Here is an 18,575-nt window from a genome sequence, read left to right as displayed (position 1 = left end):
TCTTGGCTGTGAAGGCATCTCAGACTACATCAAAGAATCACTGCCTCCTCACTGAGGCAGAAACAAAGGGCTTCTCTGCTCTGAAGACGTGGAGGCAGGTGTGAGGCAGCTCCAAAGTGTACAGGGACGTCTCCAGTGGCTGTGCTGGCTGGCAGAGATGCCACCAGCTCTCAGGGGGAGCACAGCCTGCCTGCACATTCCCTTTGCCTTCCTGAGACAGGAGCTGTGCTCGGCCGTGTGGCATGACACCAGGGCCAGCCCATGATGAACCACAGGCAGGCTGAGGAAGGCTCACGCTTTTGGCATGAGGCTAAGCCAAGCGTGGGTGCTGGCTGCAGCCACACACCACATGCAGGCCTGAATTGCCCTCCAGCCTGCACAGATCCAGTGCTGCCCTGTGGAAACCTCTTCTCTGCACTGGGATCAGCTCCAGGGAGCCCAATGGCCACAGGCTTCCACACAGAGCTTGTGGCTGCTGCCACAGCCTCGGAGCATTGCAGCATGGCCAGACCCTGGAGGAGAATGGGCTGGGGGGCAGTGGGCTCTTGACCAGAGTGAACTGGGGAGAGGAAAGGCTAGAGCTCAGGCATGGGAGTTGGTGGTGCTGGGCTCCTTCCTGTAAGGGCCTCACAACATGCCCCACCAAAGGCATCTGGGCTGACATGTCCCCTCTGCACAGAACTGCCCCCAGCACTTGTGCCTGGAATCCTACATGTACTGACATGTTCCTGCCCCAGGAAGGCTCAGGTCACTCATTCTGGCACATAAAAGGAGCCTTCATGCATAAATGGGCAAGCCAGAAGAGATGAAATTAAGAGGCTACGTTGAAGGGACAACAAACACCACCCATGTCATGAGCTAAAGCTATTTTGCATTTGAGGTGAGTATGCTGGAAAATTATTGCCCAGGAACTGGGTGACTCTGGGCCTGGGGCAGTGAAGGAGCACTATAAAAGACAGCCAAACTCTCCACTCTCCCATCCACTTCTCTGGCCTCCACCTCCTTGGGAACAGGTGAGTGTGAAGCCCTTTCCACCAACTCCTCCTGCTCCTGTTCTTGCAGCACATCTCAGCTGACAGCTGTTCCTCTGTGCTGTGCTGGGTGCTGGGGCTGCATTGGAGGGGGAAAGAGAGCAGAAGTGCGGCCTGGTGAGAGGCCGGAGTTGTCTGAGGGGTCTGTTTGGCTGTGGCAAGTGCAGAACCCTCCTTGATTCCGAGAACCCTGACAGGGTCTTTGAGGTCAACACAAAAGAGCAGGGTGTGTTTTGGTCCACATGATCATGGGCTAATGGTCACCAGTTGCCTTGTCTTGCTCATGGCAGTGTCACAAGCTACTTCCCCTGAGTTTCCTGTCCTCTGCTTCCTCCCTGCCCTCTCTCACAGGTGCACCTCTCACCCTCGAACATGTCCTGCTACAACCCGTGCGTGCCATGCCGGCCCTGCGGCCCCACCCCGCTGGCCAACAGCTGCAATGAGCCCTGTGTCAGGCAGTGCCAGGACTCCAATGTCATCATCGAGCCCTCTCCTGTGGTGGTGACCCTGCCTGGACCCATCCTCAGCTCCTTCCCGCAGAACACCGCCGTGGGATCCTCCACGTCCGCTGCCGTTGGCAGCATCCTCAGCTCTCAGGGAGTGCCCATCAACTCCGGGGGCTTCAGCCTCTCTGGCCTTGGCCTTGGTGGCCGCTCCTGTGGCATCAGATGCCCACCCTGCTAAACGAGCTGGTAATGGCCCTAGAGGAGCTTCCCCACATACTGAGAAGATTTGACCGCAAAGGAGGATGGAGCTCCTGGCCACTGGATTCAGAGCGTCTGCCTGATTCTGGCTCCCTTGCAAATGAAGGCTGGGAGGTTCACCCTGAGCTTTCCCTCCTTCCACCCTCTCCTTTGCCTCTCTTGTCCTTGCTGTCTTCTGATGATGTGAGCCCCCTAAATCATTTTTGGGGCACTGCAGAATCATCTCCCTTTCTGGGTGCAGGCTCTTGGCTGCCCCAGGTTCTCCGTACCTTGGGAGCTCTACGTGGAGCAAGCTTGTTTAGCTCTGTTAACTCATTAAAGGTCTTCTGCATGCCTACTTTTTCTAGTGGTCCTTCCCTCCATGGTTGTTCTCCGAAGCTGCCTGGGGACACGGGCAATGCTCTGGAGGCACAGGGGTGGCTTGTGGACAAAGGGGGACCCTTCAACACTCCCAGAGGAAATGTGGGGTGGAAACTCTGCAGCAGCGGCCTTTTAGGCACGCTCAATTGGAGCTGAGGTGGACATCCCTGGCTTCTCCATCCGGTTGGGCCCTCTTAGCCTCAGGGCACCCTGAGGCCAATCCCTTTGGATTGGGAAGCTAAGCCCAAGTGAAGAGCCCTGGCTTCAGGAGGCTCTGGGAAGGCAGAATCCCCATGAGCTCTCGGGGCATTCAGTGGTTCTTGCTCTGGGGGAAGGGGTGCTGTTGGAAGGGGTTCAGATGGAACATGGCTCCAGAAAGAGATCAGAAGTGAGGATGGGAGGCAATAGGCTTACGGAAAGCCCACGTCATTGTGCTCCTTCCGTGATGCCCTGGCTTTGTGGAGGAAATTGTCTGGAGAGAGACAAGCTGGGGGAGACCCAGGGCAGGATGAGAGGTAGGGGTGTTCTCCAGGTGTGCAAAGGGTGGGCAGGAGCTCCTCAAAGCGTTGGTCTCTCCAGCAGGAAGACTAGAGAGGGGCTGACAGCTGAGGAAGGGGCAGGGCTGAGCTGGGCAGGAGACACTCTGAGCCATGACCCGCAGCTTTCAGGGTAGTGGAGATGCCACCCACACTCTGTCCCCACACAACAACACCATGTCGCAGCCCGAAGCAAGAAGGCCGGGTGCAGCTGCTCTTGGGGAAGCCCTTCAGGACAGCTGCAACTGGCAAGAGCCTTCAGTGACACCAAGGACTGACAACAACCTCCCGGGCTGCATCAACGGGAGTAGAGCCAGTAGTTTGATGGCAGTGATTATCCAGCTCTGCTCAAAACACATTCAACAGCATGAAGAATACTGTGTCCGCTCTGGGTGTCTGTTGCAAGGCTTGCATGTGGCAAACGGATCGAGTGCGGTGGTGGGCTGCCAGCACGTTCATGGGTCTGTAGCTGTTGGCTTGTGAGGAGGGCCATTCTGGGGAATGCGATGTGCTGAGCCTGGAGAAGAAAAGGCAGTGCTGAGGGGACCAATTGACAGGCCTCCAGTAGCTCTGGGGAGCTCAAGGAGAAAACAAATGACGTTCTTCTCTGTGGTACATGGTTGGAGAGGAGGAGATGGTGCAGAATGGAAGAAGAGAGGTTCAGACTGCACACAAGGTGAAACATTTTTCACCTCCAGAAAGGCAAGACTGGGCCAGACAGGTGAGCAGGTCGCCAAGTGTGTCTGTGCAGTCACCATCCTTGGAGGTTTGCCATAGTGTTGGAGATAAAGACCCGGGCAAGGTGCTCTGCTCTCATGGCTGACCTGCCTTGGATCAGTGGGTTGTACCAGAGGACTGCAGAGGTCCCCTCTGACTTGAACTCTCCTTTAATCCTATCATGCCAACCCCTCTGTTGGATAGAGGTCCCCACAGCAGGCACTGACACAATGGTGGTAACACAGTGCTTCGCGGTGTACAGCAATGGCAAAAGATCACTCTGTTGCCTGAGCTCAGAGATAGGCTGCGCTGGAAATAACTCCTGCATCCTTCATGTAGGGAAAGAAAGGGATGCAGAAAGAAGCTCTGTGATCCTGGGGAATAACAGGAAACCCTAATGCTAAAGGGTTTAAGCTGTTGGGTTTTCCTCAATCTTCTGGTCCACGACTTTCCCTTATGCCTCGCATGCTGTTCTTTTCTTGTGGTCTTTTCTTTCTGGTGTCCTGCTCTTGTAAAGCCTGGTGTTGCACTTATGACACAATCAGATGAGGACCAAAGGCATTCTGTTACCGCATCAAGAGAGCAGACAATTTCATCCCAATCTCTCCTTACTACTTGTTTTCAATGTATGGTCTATGTTAGTGAAGTAGTCAGCGCATGCATGCAAGAGTGGAGAGCATCAATTGAATATGTAGCGAGTGTGCAAAGAATCCCATGTAGGTGGAGAAGCTTGGAAGGCAGGGTTGATGCTGCGGGCTGATTAGAAGTCCTCAGAGCAACTGCTGTCCTGCACCTTTGTGAGTTCTCCAGGAGCAACCGCTTTCTCCCCCTGGACAGCTGGGGAGGGCACATGCACAAGGGGAAGGAGCACACGGGGACTCAGACTGCCATGTGGAAGAACTTTATTGAGTGGAGAGAGCAAAATGAAGCTGCTGTGAGTGGAGGCCCCAGAATAGGGAGCACGAGGGTCAGCTGAGAGAGCACAGCATGTGGGCACGCAGATTCCTAGGCGTCCATCTACCTGGCCCATTGGCAGAGAGGGGCCAGCAGAGCCTGCGTAGGCAGGCCTTGGGTTCCTTGTGCCTGAGGGCAGAAGAAGACAGCAAGGACATGGGAGGCAAAGGAGAAGGTGGAAGGAGGGGAAGGCAGACAGGGGCCACGCTGTGAGAAGCCTGAGAATGGCCACCTCTGGCCTTCCTTTTGAGGGGGGAACAGGCAATACGTAGATCTTCAGAAGCCAGTGGCCAGGAGGTCCATCTTCATTGTGATAGCATCTTCTAAGTTCCTGGAGGTGCTCCTCTGGGGTTGACACCAGCACGTTTAGCAGGGGAGGCACCTGTTGCCAAAGGAGCGGCCACCAAGGCCAAGGCCAGAGAGGCTGAAGCCCCCGGAGTTGATGGGCACTCCCTGAGAGCTGAGGATGCTGCCAACGGCAGCGGACGTGGAGGATCCCACGGCGGTGTTCTGCGGGAAGGAGCTGAGGATGGGACCGGGCAGGGTCACCACCACTGGAGAGGGCTCGATGATGACATTGGAGTCCTGGCACTGCCTGACACAGGGCTCATTGCAGCTGTTGGCCAGCGGGGTGGGGCCGCAGGGCCGGCATGGCACGCACGGGTTGTAGCAGGACATGTTCGAGGGTGAGAGGTGCACCTGTGAGAGAGGACAGGGAGGAAGCAGAGCATGGGAGAGGCTGAGAAGATATTGTCACGAGGGAGATGAGTCCCCCACCTAGAGGGGTGACAGCTGGAGGACGTGAAGTCCAAAACACATCCCAATGCTTTGCCCTAACGACAGGAGCCCTGCCAAGGACAGCAAGGCACAAGGAGGGTCCTGCCCTTACCACAGCCAACCAGACCCCTCATACAACTCTGACCTCTCACCAGGCAACAACGTTGGCCCTCTCTCCCCCTCCCAAGCAGCCCCAGCACCCAGCACAGCACAGAGGAACAGCTATCTGCTGAGATATGCTGGAGGAAGAGGTGGAGGAGCAGGCAGCCAAAGCACGTCACCCTCACCTGGTTCTCAAAGCAGTGGAGGCGAGAGAAGTGTATGGGAGAGTGGGGAGTCTGAGCGGCTTTTATAGTGCTCCTGCACTGCCCCAGGCCCAGTGTCACCCAGTTCCTCAGCAGTAATTTTCCAGCACACTCACCTCAATGCAAAATAGCCTAGCTCATGGCATGGGTGGTGTGTGTTGTCACCCCAGTGGAGCCTTTCCATTTCCTCATTTTTGGCATGCCCATTCTCCACAAAAGTGCTGGCATTAGAGGTCCAAGGATTTTCAGAGCAGGAACATGGTATTATGGGTGGAAGTCATAGCCTGTGTGCTGCAGAGCTCCAGTGCAGAGCCATGTATTTGGCAGGGCCGCTCTTGTGCGGTTGTCTGGGTCCTATGATTCTTCTATGATTCTATGATTCTATGACCTCTGCTGCTGGCTGGCCCCAGCCCTTCCTGGTGCTCTCGACAAACCCCAGCTGAACACCCAAGGCTCAGCGGGCATGTGCATGGGCCGCATCCTTCCCTCTCCGTCCTTCCCTCCCAGCTCTCTCTATCTCTCTCTGCTCATGGTCCCTACCCCCGCCCAGCAGTGGCTGCATTGCAGCCTTGGACTCTCTTCCTCCTGATGCTCTTTGCTGTGGGGAGAGAACTGTGCAAGGAGGCAGGGTTGGCGGTAGGAAAGTCAAAGGTCATGTGGAGTTGAAGCAGGCCAGGGAGCTGCAAAGCAACACAGAAAGCTTTTCTGGTATACCAGCACCAAGAGGAAGAGTAGGAAAAGGTGGGCCTAGCCCTAGATGGCTCAGTGACCTTGTGATGACTGTGGAGGCTGGTGCTAGAGCTATAGCCCATAGTGAGGTCATTGAACAGGGCAAGAAGGAGAATGTGAGGGCCTAGAAGTCGTTCAGCCTTGCCTCCAGCCCTGCCAACGTGATAGAACAAATCATCCTGGACGCCATTTGCAGGCACATGAAGGACAAGGAGGTGACTGGGAGGAGTCAGCAGCATTTAGTAAAGGGGAAATGGAGCCTGAGCGGCCTTATAGCCTTCTTCGATGAGATGACTGGCTTTGGGCACAATGAGGGGAGAGCAGTGCACGATGCTTATCTCAACTAAACCCGAGGTTAGAGGCTTCAACATGGTTTCCCACTACAGCCTTACAGCCCTCCTGAGACTGTTCTGGACAGGGAAGTGGGCAGTGTGTGCCCTTGAAAGCTGTCTGTGTTACTGGCCTCCAAGGGTGGGGATGAGCAGCACATGGAGGTTAGTCAATGTGGGCGTAAATGGGTGCCAATCTGGGGGCCAATGCCCCTTCAATCCATCCTCAGTGACGTGGAGGAGGGGATTGGGTGCACCCTCTGCAAGTCTGCAGCTGACTCAGAACTGGGAGGAGTGACCAATAACCTCAGGGAGTTCTGCTGCCATTGAGATCTGCCTCCTGGCATCAGGCTCAGCCATGGTAAAGGGCATTGTTTGGAATGGGAACACAGGCCTCCACTTCCTGGCCATAGAGGCTGGCAGTGTGGAGGAGCTTCCGTCACTTCCTTCTGTGTGTAAGGTGAGATAGGGATGCAGAGACATTCCTGTGCTGGCCAGGATCATCCCAGCCTAGCAGGCAGCATGTGTGATCATGGCTTTAGAGCTTTGGCATACATCCCTCCCCACGCCCCTTGGCACCATACGGGGGATGTGGTGAGGAGGGTCTTGGCTGTGAAGGCATCTCAGACTACATCAAAGAATCACTGCCTCCTCACTGAGGCAGAAACAAAGGGCTTCTCTGCTCTGAAGACGTGGAGGCAGGTGTGAGGCAGCTCCAAAGTGTACAGGGACGTCTCCAGTGGCTGTGCTGGCTGGCAGAGATGCCACCAGCTCTCAGGGGGAGCACAGCCTGCCTGCACATTCCCTTTGCCTTCCTGAGACAGGAGCTGTGCTCGGCCGTGTGGCATGACACCAGGGCCAGCCCATGATGAACCACAGGCAGGCTGAGGAAGGCTCACGCTTTTGGCATGAGGCTAAGCCAAGCGTGGGTGCTGGCTGCAGCCACACACCACATGCAGGCCTGAATTGCCCTCCAGCCTGCACAGATCCAGTGCTGCCCTGTGGAAACCTCTTCTCTGCACTGGGATCAGCTCCAGGGAGCCCAATGGCCACAGGCTTCCACACAGAGCTTGTGGCTGCTGCCACAGCCTCGGAGCATTGCAGCATGGCCAGACCCTGGAGGAGAATGGGCTGGGGGGCAGTGGGCTCTTGACCAGAGTGAACTGGGGAGAGGAAAGGCTAGAGCTCAGGCATGGGAGTTGGTGGTGCTGGGCTCCTTCCTGTAAGGGCCTCACAACATGCCCCACCAAAGGCATCTGGGCTGACATGTCCCCTCTGCACAGAACTGCCCCCAGCACTTGTGCCTGGAATCCTACATGTACTGACATGTTCCTGCCCCAGGAAGGCTCAGGTCACTCATTCTGGCACATAAAAGGAGCCTGCATGCATAAATGGGCAAGCCAGAAGAGATGAAATTAAGAGGCTACGTTGAAGGGACAACAAACACCACCCATGTCATGAGCTAAAGCTATTTTGCATTTGAGGTGAGTATGCTGGAAAATTATTGCCCAGGAACTGGGTGACTCTGGGCCTGGGGCAGTGAAGGAGCACTATAAAAGACAGCCAAACTCTCCACTCTCCCATCCACTTCTCTTGCCTCCACCTCCTTGGGAACAGGTGAGTGTGAAGCCCTTTCCACCAACTCCTCCTGCTCCTGTTCTTGCAGCACATCTCAGCTGACAGCTGTTCCTCTGTGCTGTGCTGGGTGCTGGGGCTGCATTGGAGGGGGAAAGAGAGCAGAAGTGCGGCCTGGTGAGAGGCCGGAGTTGTCTGAGGGGTCTGTTTGGCTGTGGCAAGTGCAGAACCCTCCTTGATTCCGAGAACCCTGACAGGGTCTTTGAGGTCAACACAAAAGAGCAGGGTGTGTTTTGGTCCACATGATCATGGGCTAATGGTCACCAGTTGCCTTGTCTTGCTCATGGCAGTGTCACAAGCTACTTCCCCTGAGTTTCCTGTCCTCTGCTTCCTCCCTGCCCTCTCTCACAGGTGCACCTCTCACCCTCGAACATGTCCTGCTACAACCCGTGCGTGCCATGCCGGCCCTGCGGCCCCACCCCGCTGGCCAACAGCTGCAATGAGCCCTGTGTCAGGCAGTGCCAGGACTCCAATGTCATCATCGAGCCCTCTCCTGTGGTGGTGACCCTGCCTGGACCCATCCTCAGCTCCTTCCCGCAGAACACCGCCGTGGGATCCTCCACGTCCGCTGCCGTTGGCAGCATCCTCAGCTCTCAGGGAGTGCCCATCAACTCCGGGGGCTTCAGCCTCTCTGGCCTTGGCCTTGGTGGCCGCTCCTGTGGCATCAGATGCCCACCCTGCTAAACGAGCTGGTAATGGCCCTAGAGGAGCTTCCCCACATACTGAGAAGATTTGACCGCAAAGGAGGATGGAGCTCCTGGCCACTGGATTCAGAGCGTCTGCCTGATTCTGGCTCCCTTGCAAATGAAGGCTGGGAGGTTCACCCTGAGCTTTCCCTCCTTCCACCCTCTCCTTTGCCTCTCTTGTCCTTGCTGTCTTCTGATGATGTGAGCCCCCTAAATCATTTTTGGGGCACTGCAGAATCATCTCCCTTTCTGGGTGCAGGCTCTTGGCTGCCCCAGGTTCTCCGTACCTTGGGAGCTCTACGTGGAGCAAGCTTGTTTAGCTCTGTTAACTCATTAAAGGTCTTCTGCATGCCTACTTTTTCTAGTGGTCCTTCCCTCCATGGTTGTTCTCCGAAGCTGCCTGGGGACACGGGCAATGCTCTGGAGGCACAGGGGTGGCTTGTGGACAAAGGGGGACCCTTCAACACTCCCAGAGGAAATGTGGGGTGGAAACTCTGCAGCAGCGGCCTTTTAGGCACGCTCAATTGGAGCTGAGGTGGACATCCCTGGCTTCTCCATCCGGTTGGGCCCTCTTAGCCTCAGGGCACCCTGAGGCCAATCCCTTTGGATTGGGAAGCTAAGCCCAAGTGAAGAGCCCTGGCTTCAGGAGGCTCTGGGAAGGCAGAATCCCCATGAGCTCTCGGGGCATTCAGTGGTTCTTGCTCTGGGGGAAGGGGTGCTGTTGGAAGGGGTTCAGATGGAACATGGCTCCAGAAAGAGATCAGAAGTGAGGATGGGAGGCAATAGGCTTACGGAAAGCCCACGTCATTGTGCTCCTTCCGTGATGCCCTGGCTTTGTGGAGGAAATTGTCTGGAGAGAGACAAGCTGGGGGAGACCCAGGGCAGGATGAGAGGTAGGGGTGTTCTCCAGGTGTGCAAAGGGTGGGCAGGAGCTCCTCAAAGCGTTGGTCTCTCCAGCAGGAAGACTAGAGAGGGGCTGACAGCTGAGGAAGGGGCAGGGCTGAGCTGGGCAGGAGACACTCTGAGCCATGACCCGCAGCTTTCAGGGTAGTGGAGATGCCACCCACACTCTGTCCCCACACAACAACACCATGTCGCAGCCCGAAGCAAGAAGGCCGGGTGCAGCTGCTCTTGGGGAAGCCCTTCAGGACAGCTGCAACTGGCAAGAGCCTTCAGTGACACCAAGGACTGACAACAACCTCCCGGGCTGCATCAACGGGAGTAGAGCCAGTAGTTTGATGGCAGTGATTATCCAGCTCTGCTCAAAACACATTCAACAGCATGAAGAATACTGTGTCCGCTCTGGGTGTCTGTTGCAAGGCTTGCATGTGGCAAACGGATCGAGTGCGGTGGTGGGCTGCCAGCACGTTCATGGGTCTGTAGCTGTTGGCTTGTGAGGAGGGCCATTCTGGGGAATGCGATGTGCTGAGCCTGGAGAAGAAAAGGCAGTGCTGAGGGGACCAATTGACAGGCCTCCAGTAGCTCTGGGGAGCTCAAGGAGAAAACAAATGACGTTCTTCTCTGTGGTACATGGTTGGAGAGGAGGAGATGGTGCAGAATGGAAGAAGAGAGGTTCAGACTGCACACAAGGTGAAACATTTTTCACCTCCAGAAAGGCAAGACTGGGCCAGACAGGTGAGCAGGTCGCCAAGTGTGTCTGTGCAGTCACCATCCTTGGAGGTTTGCCATAGTGTTGGAGATAAAGACCCGGGCAAGGTGCTCTGCTCTCATGGCTGACCTGCCTTGGATCAGTGGGTTGTACCAGAGGACTGCAGAGGTCCCCTCTGACTTGAACTCTCCTTTAATCCTATCATGCCAACCCCTCTGTTGGATAGAGGTCCCCACAGCAGGCACTGACACAATGGTGGTAACACAGTGCTTCGCGGTGTACAGCAATGGCAAAAGATCACTCTGTTGCCTGAGCTCAGAGATAGGCTGCGCTGGAAATAACTCCTGCATCCTTCATGTAGGGAAAGAAAGGGATGCAGAAAGAAGCTCTGTGATCCTGGGGAATAACAGGAAACCCTAATGCTAAAGGGTTTAAGCTGTTGGGTTTTCCTCAATCTTCTGGTCCACGACTTTCCCTTATGCCTCGCATGCTGTTCTTTTCTTGTGGTCTTTTCTTTCTGGTGTCCTGCTCTTGTAAAGCCTGGTGTTGCACTTATGACACAATCAGATGAGGACCAAAGGCATTCTGTTACCGCATCAAGAGAGCAGACAATTTCATCCCAATCTCTCCTTACTACTTGTTTTCAATGTATGGTCTATGTTAGTGAAGTAGTCAGCGCATGCATGCAAGAGTGGAGAGCATCAATTGAATATGTAGCGAGTGTGCAAAGAATCCCATGTAGGTGGAGAAGCTTGGAAGGCAGGGTTGATGCTGCGGGCTGATTAGAAGTCCTCAGAGCAACTGCTGTCCTGCACCTTTGTGAGTTCTCCAGGAGCAACCGCTTTCTCCCCCTGGACAGCTGGGGAGGGCACATGCACAAGGGGAAGGAGCACACGGGGACTCAGACTGCCATGTGGAAGAACTTTATTGAGTGGAGAGAGCAAAATGAAGCTGCTGTGAGTGGAGGCCCCAGAATAGGGAGCACGAGGGTCAGCTGAGAGAGCACAGCATGTGGGCACGCAGATTCCTAGGCGTCCATCTACCTGGCCCATTGGCAGAGAGGGGCCAGCAGAGCCTGCGTAGGCAGGCCTTGGGTTCCTTGTGCCTGAGGGCAGAAGAAGACAGCAAGGACATGGGAGGCAAAGGAGAAGGTGGAAGGAGGGGAAGGCAGACAGGGGCCACGCTGTGAGAAGCCTGAGAATGGCCACCTCTGGCCTTCCTTTTGAGGGGGGAACAGGCAATACGTAGATCTTCAGAAGCCAGTGGCCAGGAGGTCCATCTTCATTGTGATAGCATCTTCTAAGTTCCTGGAGGTGCTCCTCTGGGGTTGACACCAGCACGTTTAGCAGGGGAGGCACCTGTTGCCAAAGGAGCGGCCACCAAGGCCAAGGCCAGAGAGGCTGAAGCCCCCGGAGTTGATGGGCACTCCCTGAGAGCTGAGGATGCTGCCAACGGCAGCGGACGTGGAGGATCCCACGGCGGTGTTCTGCGGGAAGGAGCTGAGGATGGGTCCGGGCAGGGTCACCACCACAGGAGAGGGCTCGATGACGACATTGGAGTCCTGGCACTGCCTGAAACAGGGCTCATTGCAGCTGTTGGCCAGCGGGGTGGGGCCGCAGGGCCGGCATGGCACGCACGGGTTGTAGCAGGACATGTTCGAGGGTGAGAGGTGCACCTGTGAGAGAGGGCAGGGAGGAAGCAGAGCATGGGGGAGGCATGAGAAGATATTGTCATGAGGGAGATGAGTCCCCCACCTAGAGGGGTGACAGCTGGAGGACATGAAGCCCAAAACACATCCCAATGCTTTGCCCTAACGACAGGAGCCCTGCCAAGGACAGCAAGGCACAAGGAGGGTCCTGCCCTTACCACAGCCAACCAGACCCATCATACAACTCTGACCTCTCACCAGGCCACAACGTTGGCCCTCTCTCCCCCTCCCAAGCAGCCCCAGCACCCAGCACAGCACAGAGGAACAGCTATCTGCTGAGATGTGCTGGAGGAAGAGGCAGAGGAGCCGGCAGCCAAAGCACGTCACCCTCACCTGGTTCTCAAAGCAGTGGAGGCGAGAGAAGTGTATGGGAGAGTGGGGAGTCTGAGCGGCTTTTATAGTGCTCCTGCACTGCCCCAGGCCCAGTGTCACCCAGTTCCTCAGCAGTAATTTTCCAGCACACTCACCTCAATGCAAAATAGCCTAGCTCATGGCATGGGTGGTGTGTGTTGTCACCCCAGTGGAGCCTTTCCATTTCCTCATTTTTGGCATGCCCATTCACCACAAAAGTGCTGGCATTAGAGGTCCAAAGATTTTCAGAACAGGAACATGGTATTATGGACGGAAATCATAGCCCGTGTGCTGGAGAGCTCCAGTGCAGAGCCATGTATTTGGCAGGGCCACTCTTGTGCGGTTGTCTGGGACCTCTGCTGCTGGCTGGCCCCAGCCCTTCCTGGTGCTCTAGACAAACCCCAGCTGAACACCCAAGGCTCAGCGGGCATGTGCATGGGCCGCATCCTTCCCTCTCCGTCCTTCCCTCCCAGCTCTCTCCATCTCTCTCTGCTCATGGTCCCGACCCCCGCCCAGCAGTGGCTGCATTGCAGCCTTGGACTCTCTTCCTCCTGATGCTCTTTGCTGTGGGGAGAGAACTGTGCAAGGAGGCAGGGTTGGCGGTAGGAAAGTCAAAGGTCATGTGGAGTTGAAGCAGGCCAAGGAGCTGCAAAGCAACACAGAAAGCTTTTCTGGTATACCAGCACCAAAAGGAAGACTAGGAATAGGTGGGCCTAGCCCTAGATGGCTCAGTGACCTTGTGATGACTGTGGAGGCTGGTGCTAGAGCTATAGCCCATAGTGAGGTCAGCACAGAAGGGACACAGAAATCTGAGGTCCTCCAAGCCCCCTTGGCCTTGTGTCTTCACTGCTAAGGTTTGCCTTCAGTAGGGTGAGGCCCCTGAGAACTCTGGAAGATCTGGAGCACGGAAGACTCGCCCTCACTACAGGATGATGGAGACAGGGAACACTGAAAGAAAGTGGAACGAACACAAGTCCATGGGACCTGACAGAACGCAACCACAATGCTCACGCAACTGGCCAGTGTCACTGTGAGGCCACGCTCAGAAAGCTTTCATATGTCCCGATGCTCTTAGGAGGTTTCTGAGTGCTTGGGAAAAGCAAATGTCAGTCATGTCATTGAGCAGGGCAAGAAGGAGAATGTGAGGGCCTAGAAGTCATTCAGCCTTGCCTCCAGCCCTGCCAGCGTGATAGAACAAATCATCCTGGACACCATTTGCAGGCACATGAAGGACAAGGAGGTGACTGGGAGGAGTCAGCAGCATTTAGTGAAGGGGAAATGGGGCCTGAGCGACCTTATAGCCTTCTTCGATGAGATGACTGGCTTTGGGCACAATGAGGGGAGAGCAGCGCACGTTGCTTATCTCAACTAAACCCGAGGTTAGAGGCTTCAACATAGTTTCCCACAACAGTCTTACAGCCCTCCTGAGACTGTTCTGGACAGAGAAGTGGGCAGTGTGCGCCCTGGAAAGCTGTCTGTGCTACTGGCCTCCAAGTGTGAGGATCAGTAGCACCTGGAGGATAGTCAATGTGGGCGCAAAGTGGGTGTCGATCTGAGGGCCGATACCCCTTCAATCCATCCTCAGTGACGTGGAGGAGGGGACTGGGTACACCCTCTGCAAGTCTGCAGCTGACACAGAACTGGGAGGAGTGACCAATAACCTCAGGGAATTCTGCTGCCATTCAGATCTGCCTCCTGGCATCAGGCTCAGCCAAGGTGAAGGGCATTGATGGAACGGCAACACAGGCCTCCACTTCTTGGTCATAGAGGCTGGCAGTGTGGAGTAGATTCCCTCAGCTCCTGCCTGTGTGTAACGTGAGATAGGCTTGCAGAGACATTCCTGTGCTGGCCAGGATGATCCCAGCCTAGCAGGCAGCATGTGTGATCATGGCTTTAGAGCTTTGACATACATCCCTCCCCATGCCCCTTGGCACCTTACGGGGGATGTGGTGAGGAGGGGCTTGGCTGTGAAAGCATCTCAGACTACATCAAAGAACCACTGCCTCCTCACTGAGGCACGAACAAAAGGCTTCTCTCCTCTGGAGAAGTGGAGGCAGCTGGGAGGCAGGTGGGGGCCAGTGGGCTGGTGGCCAGAGTGTACTGGGGAGAGCAAAGGCTTGAGCTCAGGCACGGGAGTTTCTGGTGCTGGGCTCCTTCCTGTAAGGGCCTCACAACATGCCCCACCAAAGGCATCTGGGCTGACATGTTCCCTCTGCACAGAACTGCCCCGAGAACTTGTGCCTGGATTCCTACATGTACTGACATGTTCCTGGCCCTGAAAGGCTCATGTCTCTCATTCTGGCACTTAAAAGGAGCCTTCATGCCTAAATAGGTAAGCCAGAAGAGATGAAATTAAGAGGCTACATTGAAGGGACAACGAACACCACCCATGCCATGAGCTAAAGCTATTTTGCATTTGAGGTGAGTATGCTGGAAAATTATTGCCCAGGAACTCAGTGACTCTGGGCCTGGGGCAGTGAAGGAGCACTATAAAAGCCGCTCAGACTCCCCACTGTCCCATCCACTTCTCTTGCCTCCATCTCCTTGGGAACAGGTGAGTGTGAAGCCCTTTCCTCCTCCTTTTCCTGCTCTTCAAGCACACCTCATCCGATAGCTGTTCCTCTGTGCTGTGCTGGATGCTGGGGCTGCTTGGGAGGGGGAGAGAGGGCCAACGTTGTGGCCTGCTTAGAGGTTGGAGATGTCTGAGGGGCCTGTTTGGCTGTGGCAAGGGCAGGACCCTCCTTGTGCCTTGATGTCCTTGGCAGGGCTCCTGTCATTATGGCAAAGCATTGGGATGTGTTTTGGGCTTCATGTCCTCCAGCTGCCGCCCCTCTAGGTGGGGGACTCATCTCCCTCATGGCAATGTCTTCTCATGCCTCCCCCATGCTCTGCTTCCTCCCTGCCCTCTCTCACAGGTGCACCTCTCACCCTCGAACATGTCCTGCTACAACCCGTGCGTGCCATGCCGGCCCTGCGGCCCCACCCCACTGGCCAACAGCTGCAATGAGCCCTGTTTCAGGCAGTGCCAGGACTCCAATGTCGTCATCGAGCCCTCTCCTGTGGTGGTGACCCTGCCCGGACCCATCCTCAGCTCCTTCCCGCAGAACACCGCCGTGGGATCCTCCACGTCCGCTGCCGTTGGCAGCATCCTCAGCTCTCAGGGAGTGCCCATCAACTCCGGGGGCTTCAGCCTCTCTGGCCTTGGCCTTGGTGGCCGCTCCTGTGGCATCAGATGCCCACCCTGCTAAACGAGCTGGTAATGGCCCTAGAGGAGCTCCTCCACATACTGAGAAGATTTGACCGCAAAGGAGGATGGAGCTCCTGCCCACTGGATTCAGAGCGTCTGCCCTGTTCTGGCTCCCTTGCAAATGAAGGCTGGGAGGTTCACCCTGAGCTTTCCCTCCTTCCACCCTCTCCTTTGCCTCTCTTGTCCTTGCTGTCTTCTGATGATGTGAGCCCCCTAAATCATTTTTGGGGCACTGTGGACCCATCTCCCTTTCTGGGTGCAGGCTCTTGGCTGCCCCAGGTTCTCCGTACCTTGGGAGCTCTACCTTGAGCAAGCTTGTTTAGCTCTGTTAACTCATTAAAGGTCTTCTGCATGCCTACTTTTTCTAGTGGTCCTTCCCTCCATGGTTGTTCTCCGAAGCTGCCTGGGGACACGGGCAATGCTCTGGAGGCACAGGGGTGGCTTGTGGACAAAGGGGGACCCTTCAACACTCCCAGAGGAAATGTGGGGTGGAAACTCTGCAGCAGCGGCCTTTTAGGCACGCTCAATTGGAGCTGAGGTGGACATCCCTGGCTCCTCCCTCCGGTTGGGCCCTCCTAGCCTCAGGGCACCCTGAGGCCAATCCCTTTGGATTGGGAAGCTAAGCCCAAGTGAAGAGCCCTGGCTTCAGGAGGCTCTGGGAAGGCAGAATCCCCATGAGCTCTCGGGGCATTCAGTGGTTCTTGCTCTGGGGGAAGGGGTGCTGTTGGAAGGGGTTCAGATGGAACATGGCTCCAGAAAGAGATCAGAAGTGAGGATGGGAGGCAATAGGCTTACGGAAAGCCCACGTCATTGTGCTCCTTCCTTGAAGCCCTGGCTTTGTGGAGGAAATTGTCTGGAGAGAGACAAGCTGGGGGAGACCCAGGGCAGGATGAGAGGTAGGGGTGTTCTCCAGGTGTGCAAAGGGTGGGCAGGAGCTCCTCAAAGCGTTGGTCTCTCCAGCAGGAAGACTGGAGAGGGGCTGACAGCTGAGGAAGGGGCAGGGCTGAGCTGGGCAGGAGACACTCTGAGCCATGACCCGCAGCTTTCAGGGTAGTGGAGATGCCACCCACACTCTGTCCCCACACAACAACACCATGTCGCAGCCCGAAGCAAGAAGGCCGGGTGCAGCTGCTCTTGGGGAAGCCCTTCAGGACAGCTGCAACTGGCAAGAGCCTTCAGTGACACCAAGGACTGACAACAACCTCCCGGGCTGCATCAACGGGAGTAGAGCCAGTAGTTTGATGGCAGTGATTATCCAGCTCTGCTCAAAACACATTCAACAGCATGAAGAATACTGTGTCCGCTCTGGGTGTCTGTTGCAAGGCTTGCATGTGGTAAACGGATCGAGTGCGGTGGTGGGCTGCCAGCAAGTTCATGGGTCTGTAGCTGTTGGCTTGTGAGGAGGGCCATTCTGGGGAATGCGATGTGCTGAGCCTGAAGAAGAAAAGGCAGTGCTGAGGGGACCAATTGACAGGCCTCCAGTAACTCTGGGGAGCTCAAGGAGAAAACAAATGATGTTCTTCTCTGTGGTACATGGTTGGAGAGGAGGAGATGGTGCAGAATGGAAGAAGAGAGGTTCAGACTGCACACAAGGTGAAACATTTTTCACCTCCAGAAAGGCAAGACTGGGCCCAACAGGTGAGCAGGTTGCCAAGTGTGTCTGTGCAGTCACCATCCTTGGAGGTTTGCCATAGTGTTGGAGATAAAGACCTGGGCAAGGTGCTCTGCTCTCATGGCTGACCTGCCTTGGATCAGTGGGTTGTACCAGAGGGACTGCAGAGGTCCCCTCTGACTTGAACTCTCCTTTAATCCTATCATGCCAAACCGTCTGTTGGATAGAGCTCCCCACAGCAGGCACTGACACAATGGTGGTGACACAGCGCTTCGCGGTGTACAGCAATGGCAAAAGATCACTCTGTTGCCTGAGCTCAGAGATAGGCTGCACTGGAAATAACTCCTGAATCCTTCATGTAGGGAAAGAAAGGGATGCAGAAAGAAGCTCTGTGATCCTGGGGAATAACAGGAAACCCTAATGCTAAAGGGTTTAAGCTGTTGGGTTTTCCTCAATCTTCTGGTCCACGACTTTCCCTTATGCCTCGCATGCTGTTCTTTTCTTGTTGTCTGTTCTTTCTGGTGTCCTGCTCTTGTAAAGCCTGGTGTTGCACTTATGACACAATCAGATGAGGACCAAAGGCATTCTGTTACCGCATCAGGAGAGCAGACAATTTCATCCCAATCTCTCCTTACTACTTGTTTTCAATGTGTGGTCTATGTTAGTGAAGTAGTCAGCGCATGCATGCAAGAGTGGAGAGCATCAATTGAACATGTAGTGAGTGTGCAAAGAATCCCATGTAGGTGGAGAAGCTTGGAAGGCAGGGTTGATGCTGCGGGCTGATTAGGAGTCCTCAGAGCAACTGCTGTCCTGCACCTTTGTGAGCTCTCCAGGAGCAACTGCTTTCTCCCCCTGAACAGCTGGGGAGGGCACATGCACAAGGGGAAGGAGCACACGGGGACTCAGACTGCCATGTGGAAGAACTTTATTGAGTGGAGAGAGCAAAATGAAGCTGCTGTGAGTGGAGGCCCCAGAACAGGGAGCACAAGGGTCAGCTGAGAGAGCGCAGCATGTGAGCACGCAGATTCCTAGGCGTCCATCTACCTGGCCCATTGGCAGAGAGGGCCCAGCAGAGCCTGCGTAGGCAGGCCTTGGGTTCCTTGTGCCTGAGGGCAGAAGAAGACAGCAAGGACATGGGAGGCAAAGCAGAAGGTGGAAGGAGGGGAAGGCAGACAGGGGCCACGCTGTGAGAAGCCTGAGAATGGCCACCTCTGGCCTTCCTTTTGAGGGGGGAACAGGCAATACGTAGATCCTCAGAAGCCAGTGGCCAGGAGGTCCATCTTCA

General features: G+C 55.6%; 5 protein-coding genes across 7 annotated transcripts; 3 read left to right on the top strand and 2 right to left on the bottom strand.

Annotated features, from left to right (window-relative positions):
* The first annotated feature begins 941 nt into the window (after positions 1-941).
* On the top strand, positions 942-1,715 carry LOC148591664 (feather beta keratin-like). Its single transcript, XM_088537229.1, has 2 exons — positions 942-1,011; positions 1,399-1,715. The coding sequence occupies exon 2, from the start codon at positions 1,404-1,406 to the stop codon at positions 1,713-1,715; it is 312 nt and encodes a 103-aa protein (XP_088393355.1). The 5' UTR covers positions 942-1,011; positions 1,399-1,403.
* A 2,953-nt stretch (positions 1,716-4,668) lies between these two features.
* LOC148591663 (feather beta keratin-like) lies at positions 4,669-4,980 on the bottom strand. Its single transcript, XM_088537236.1, has one exon. It carries the CDS (start codon positions 4,978-4,980, stop codon positions 4,669-4,671), a length of 312 nt encoding a protein of 103 aa, XP_088393362.1.
* A 2,987-nt stretch (positions 4,981-7,967) lies between these two features.
* On the top strand, positions 7,968-8,761 carry LOC148591662 (feather beta keratin-like). Of its 2 annotated transcripts, none has more exons than XM_088537223.1 (2): positions 7,968-8,063; positions 8,429-8,761. In XM_088537223.1, exon 2 carries the CDS (start codon positions 8,450-8,452, stop codon positions 8,759-8,761), a length of 312 nt encoding a protein of 103 aa, XP_088393349.1. In that variant the 5' UTR covers positions 7,968-8,063; positions 8,429-8,449. The 2 variants fall into 2 exon arrangements, with proteins under 2 accessions (XP_088393349.1, XP_088393351.1); XM_088537225.1 differs by having other exon boundaries at positions 7,988-8,057; positions 8,445-8,761.
* A 2,953-nt stretch (positions 8,762-11,714) lies between these two features.
* On the bottom strand, positions 11,715-12,026 carry LOC148591661 (feather beta keratin-like). Its single transcript, XM_088537142.1, has one exon. The coding sequence runs from the start codon at positions 12,024-12,026 to the stop codon at positions 11,715-11,717; it is 312 nt and encodes a 103-aa protein (XP_088393268.1).
* A 2,870-nt stretch (positions 12,027-14,896) lies between these two features.
* On the top strand, positions 14,897-15,679 carry LOC148591660 (feather beta keratin-like). Of its 2 annotated transcripts, none has more exons than XM_088537179.1 (2): positions 14,897-14,989; positions 15,347-15,679. In XM_088537179.1, exon 2 carries the CDS (start codon positions 15,368-15,370, stop codon positions 15,677-15,679), a length of 312 nt encoding a protein of 103 aa, XP_088393305.1. In that variant the 5' UTR covers positions 14,897-14,989; positions 15,347-15,367. The 2 variants fall into 2 exon arrangements, with proteins under 2 accessions (XP_088393305.1, XP_088393307.1); XM_088537181.1 differs by having other exon boundaries at positions 14,914-14,983; positions 15,363-15,679.
* The last annotated feature ends 2,896 nt before the right edge of the window (positions 15,680-18,575 follow it).

Source organism: Tinamus guttatus, unplaced genomic scaffold (genome assembly GCF_059628265.1).
Source record: "Tinamus guttatus ecotype Peru unplaced genomic scaffold, ASM5962826v1 Tinamus_guttatus_pri_ptg000732l, whole genome shotgun sequence".
NCBI lineage: Eukaryota > Metazoa > Chordata > Aves > Tinamiformes > Tinamidae > Tinamus > Tinamus guttatus.
Note: the sequence above shows the minus strand (reverse complement) of the source record. Positions and strands in the feature narration are given on the sequence as shown.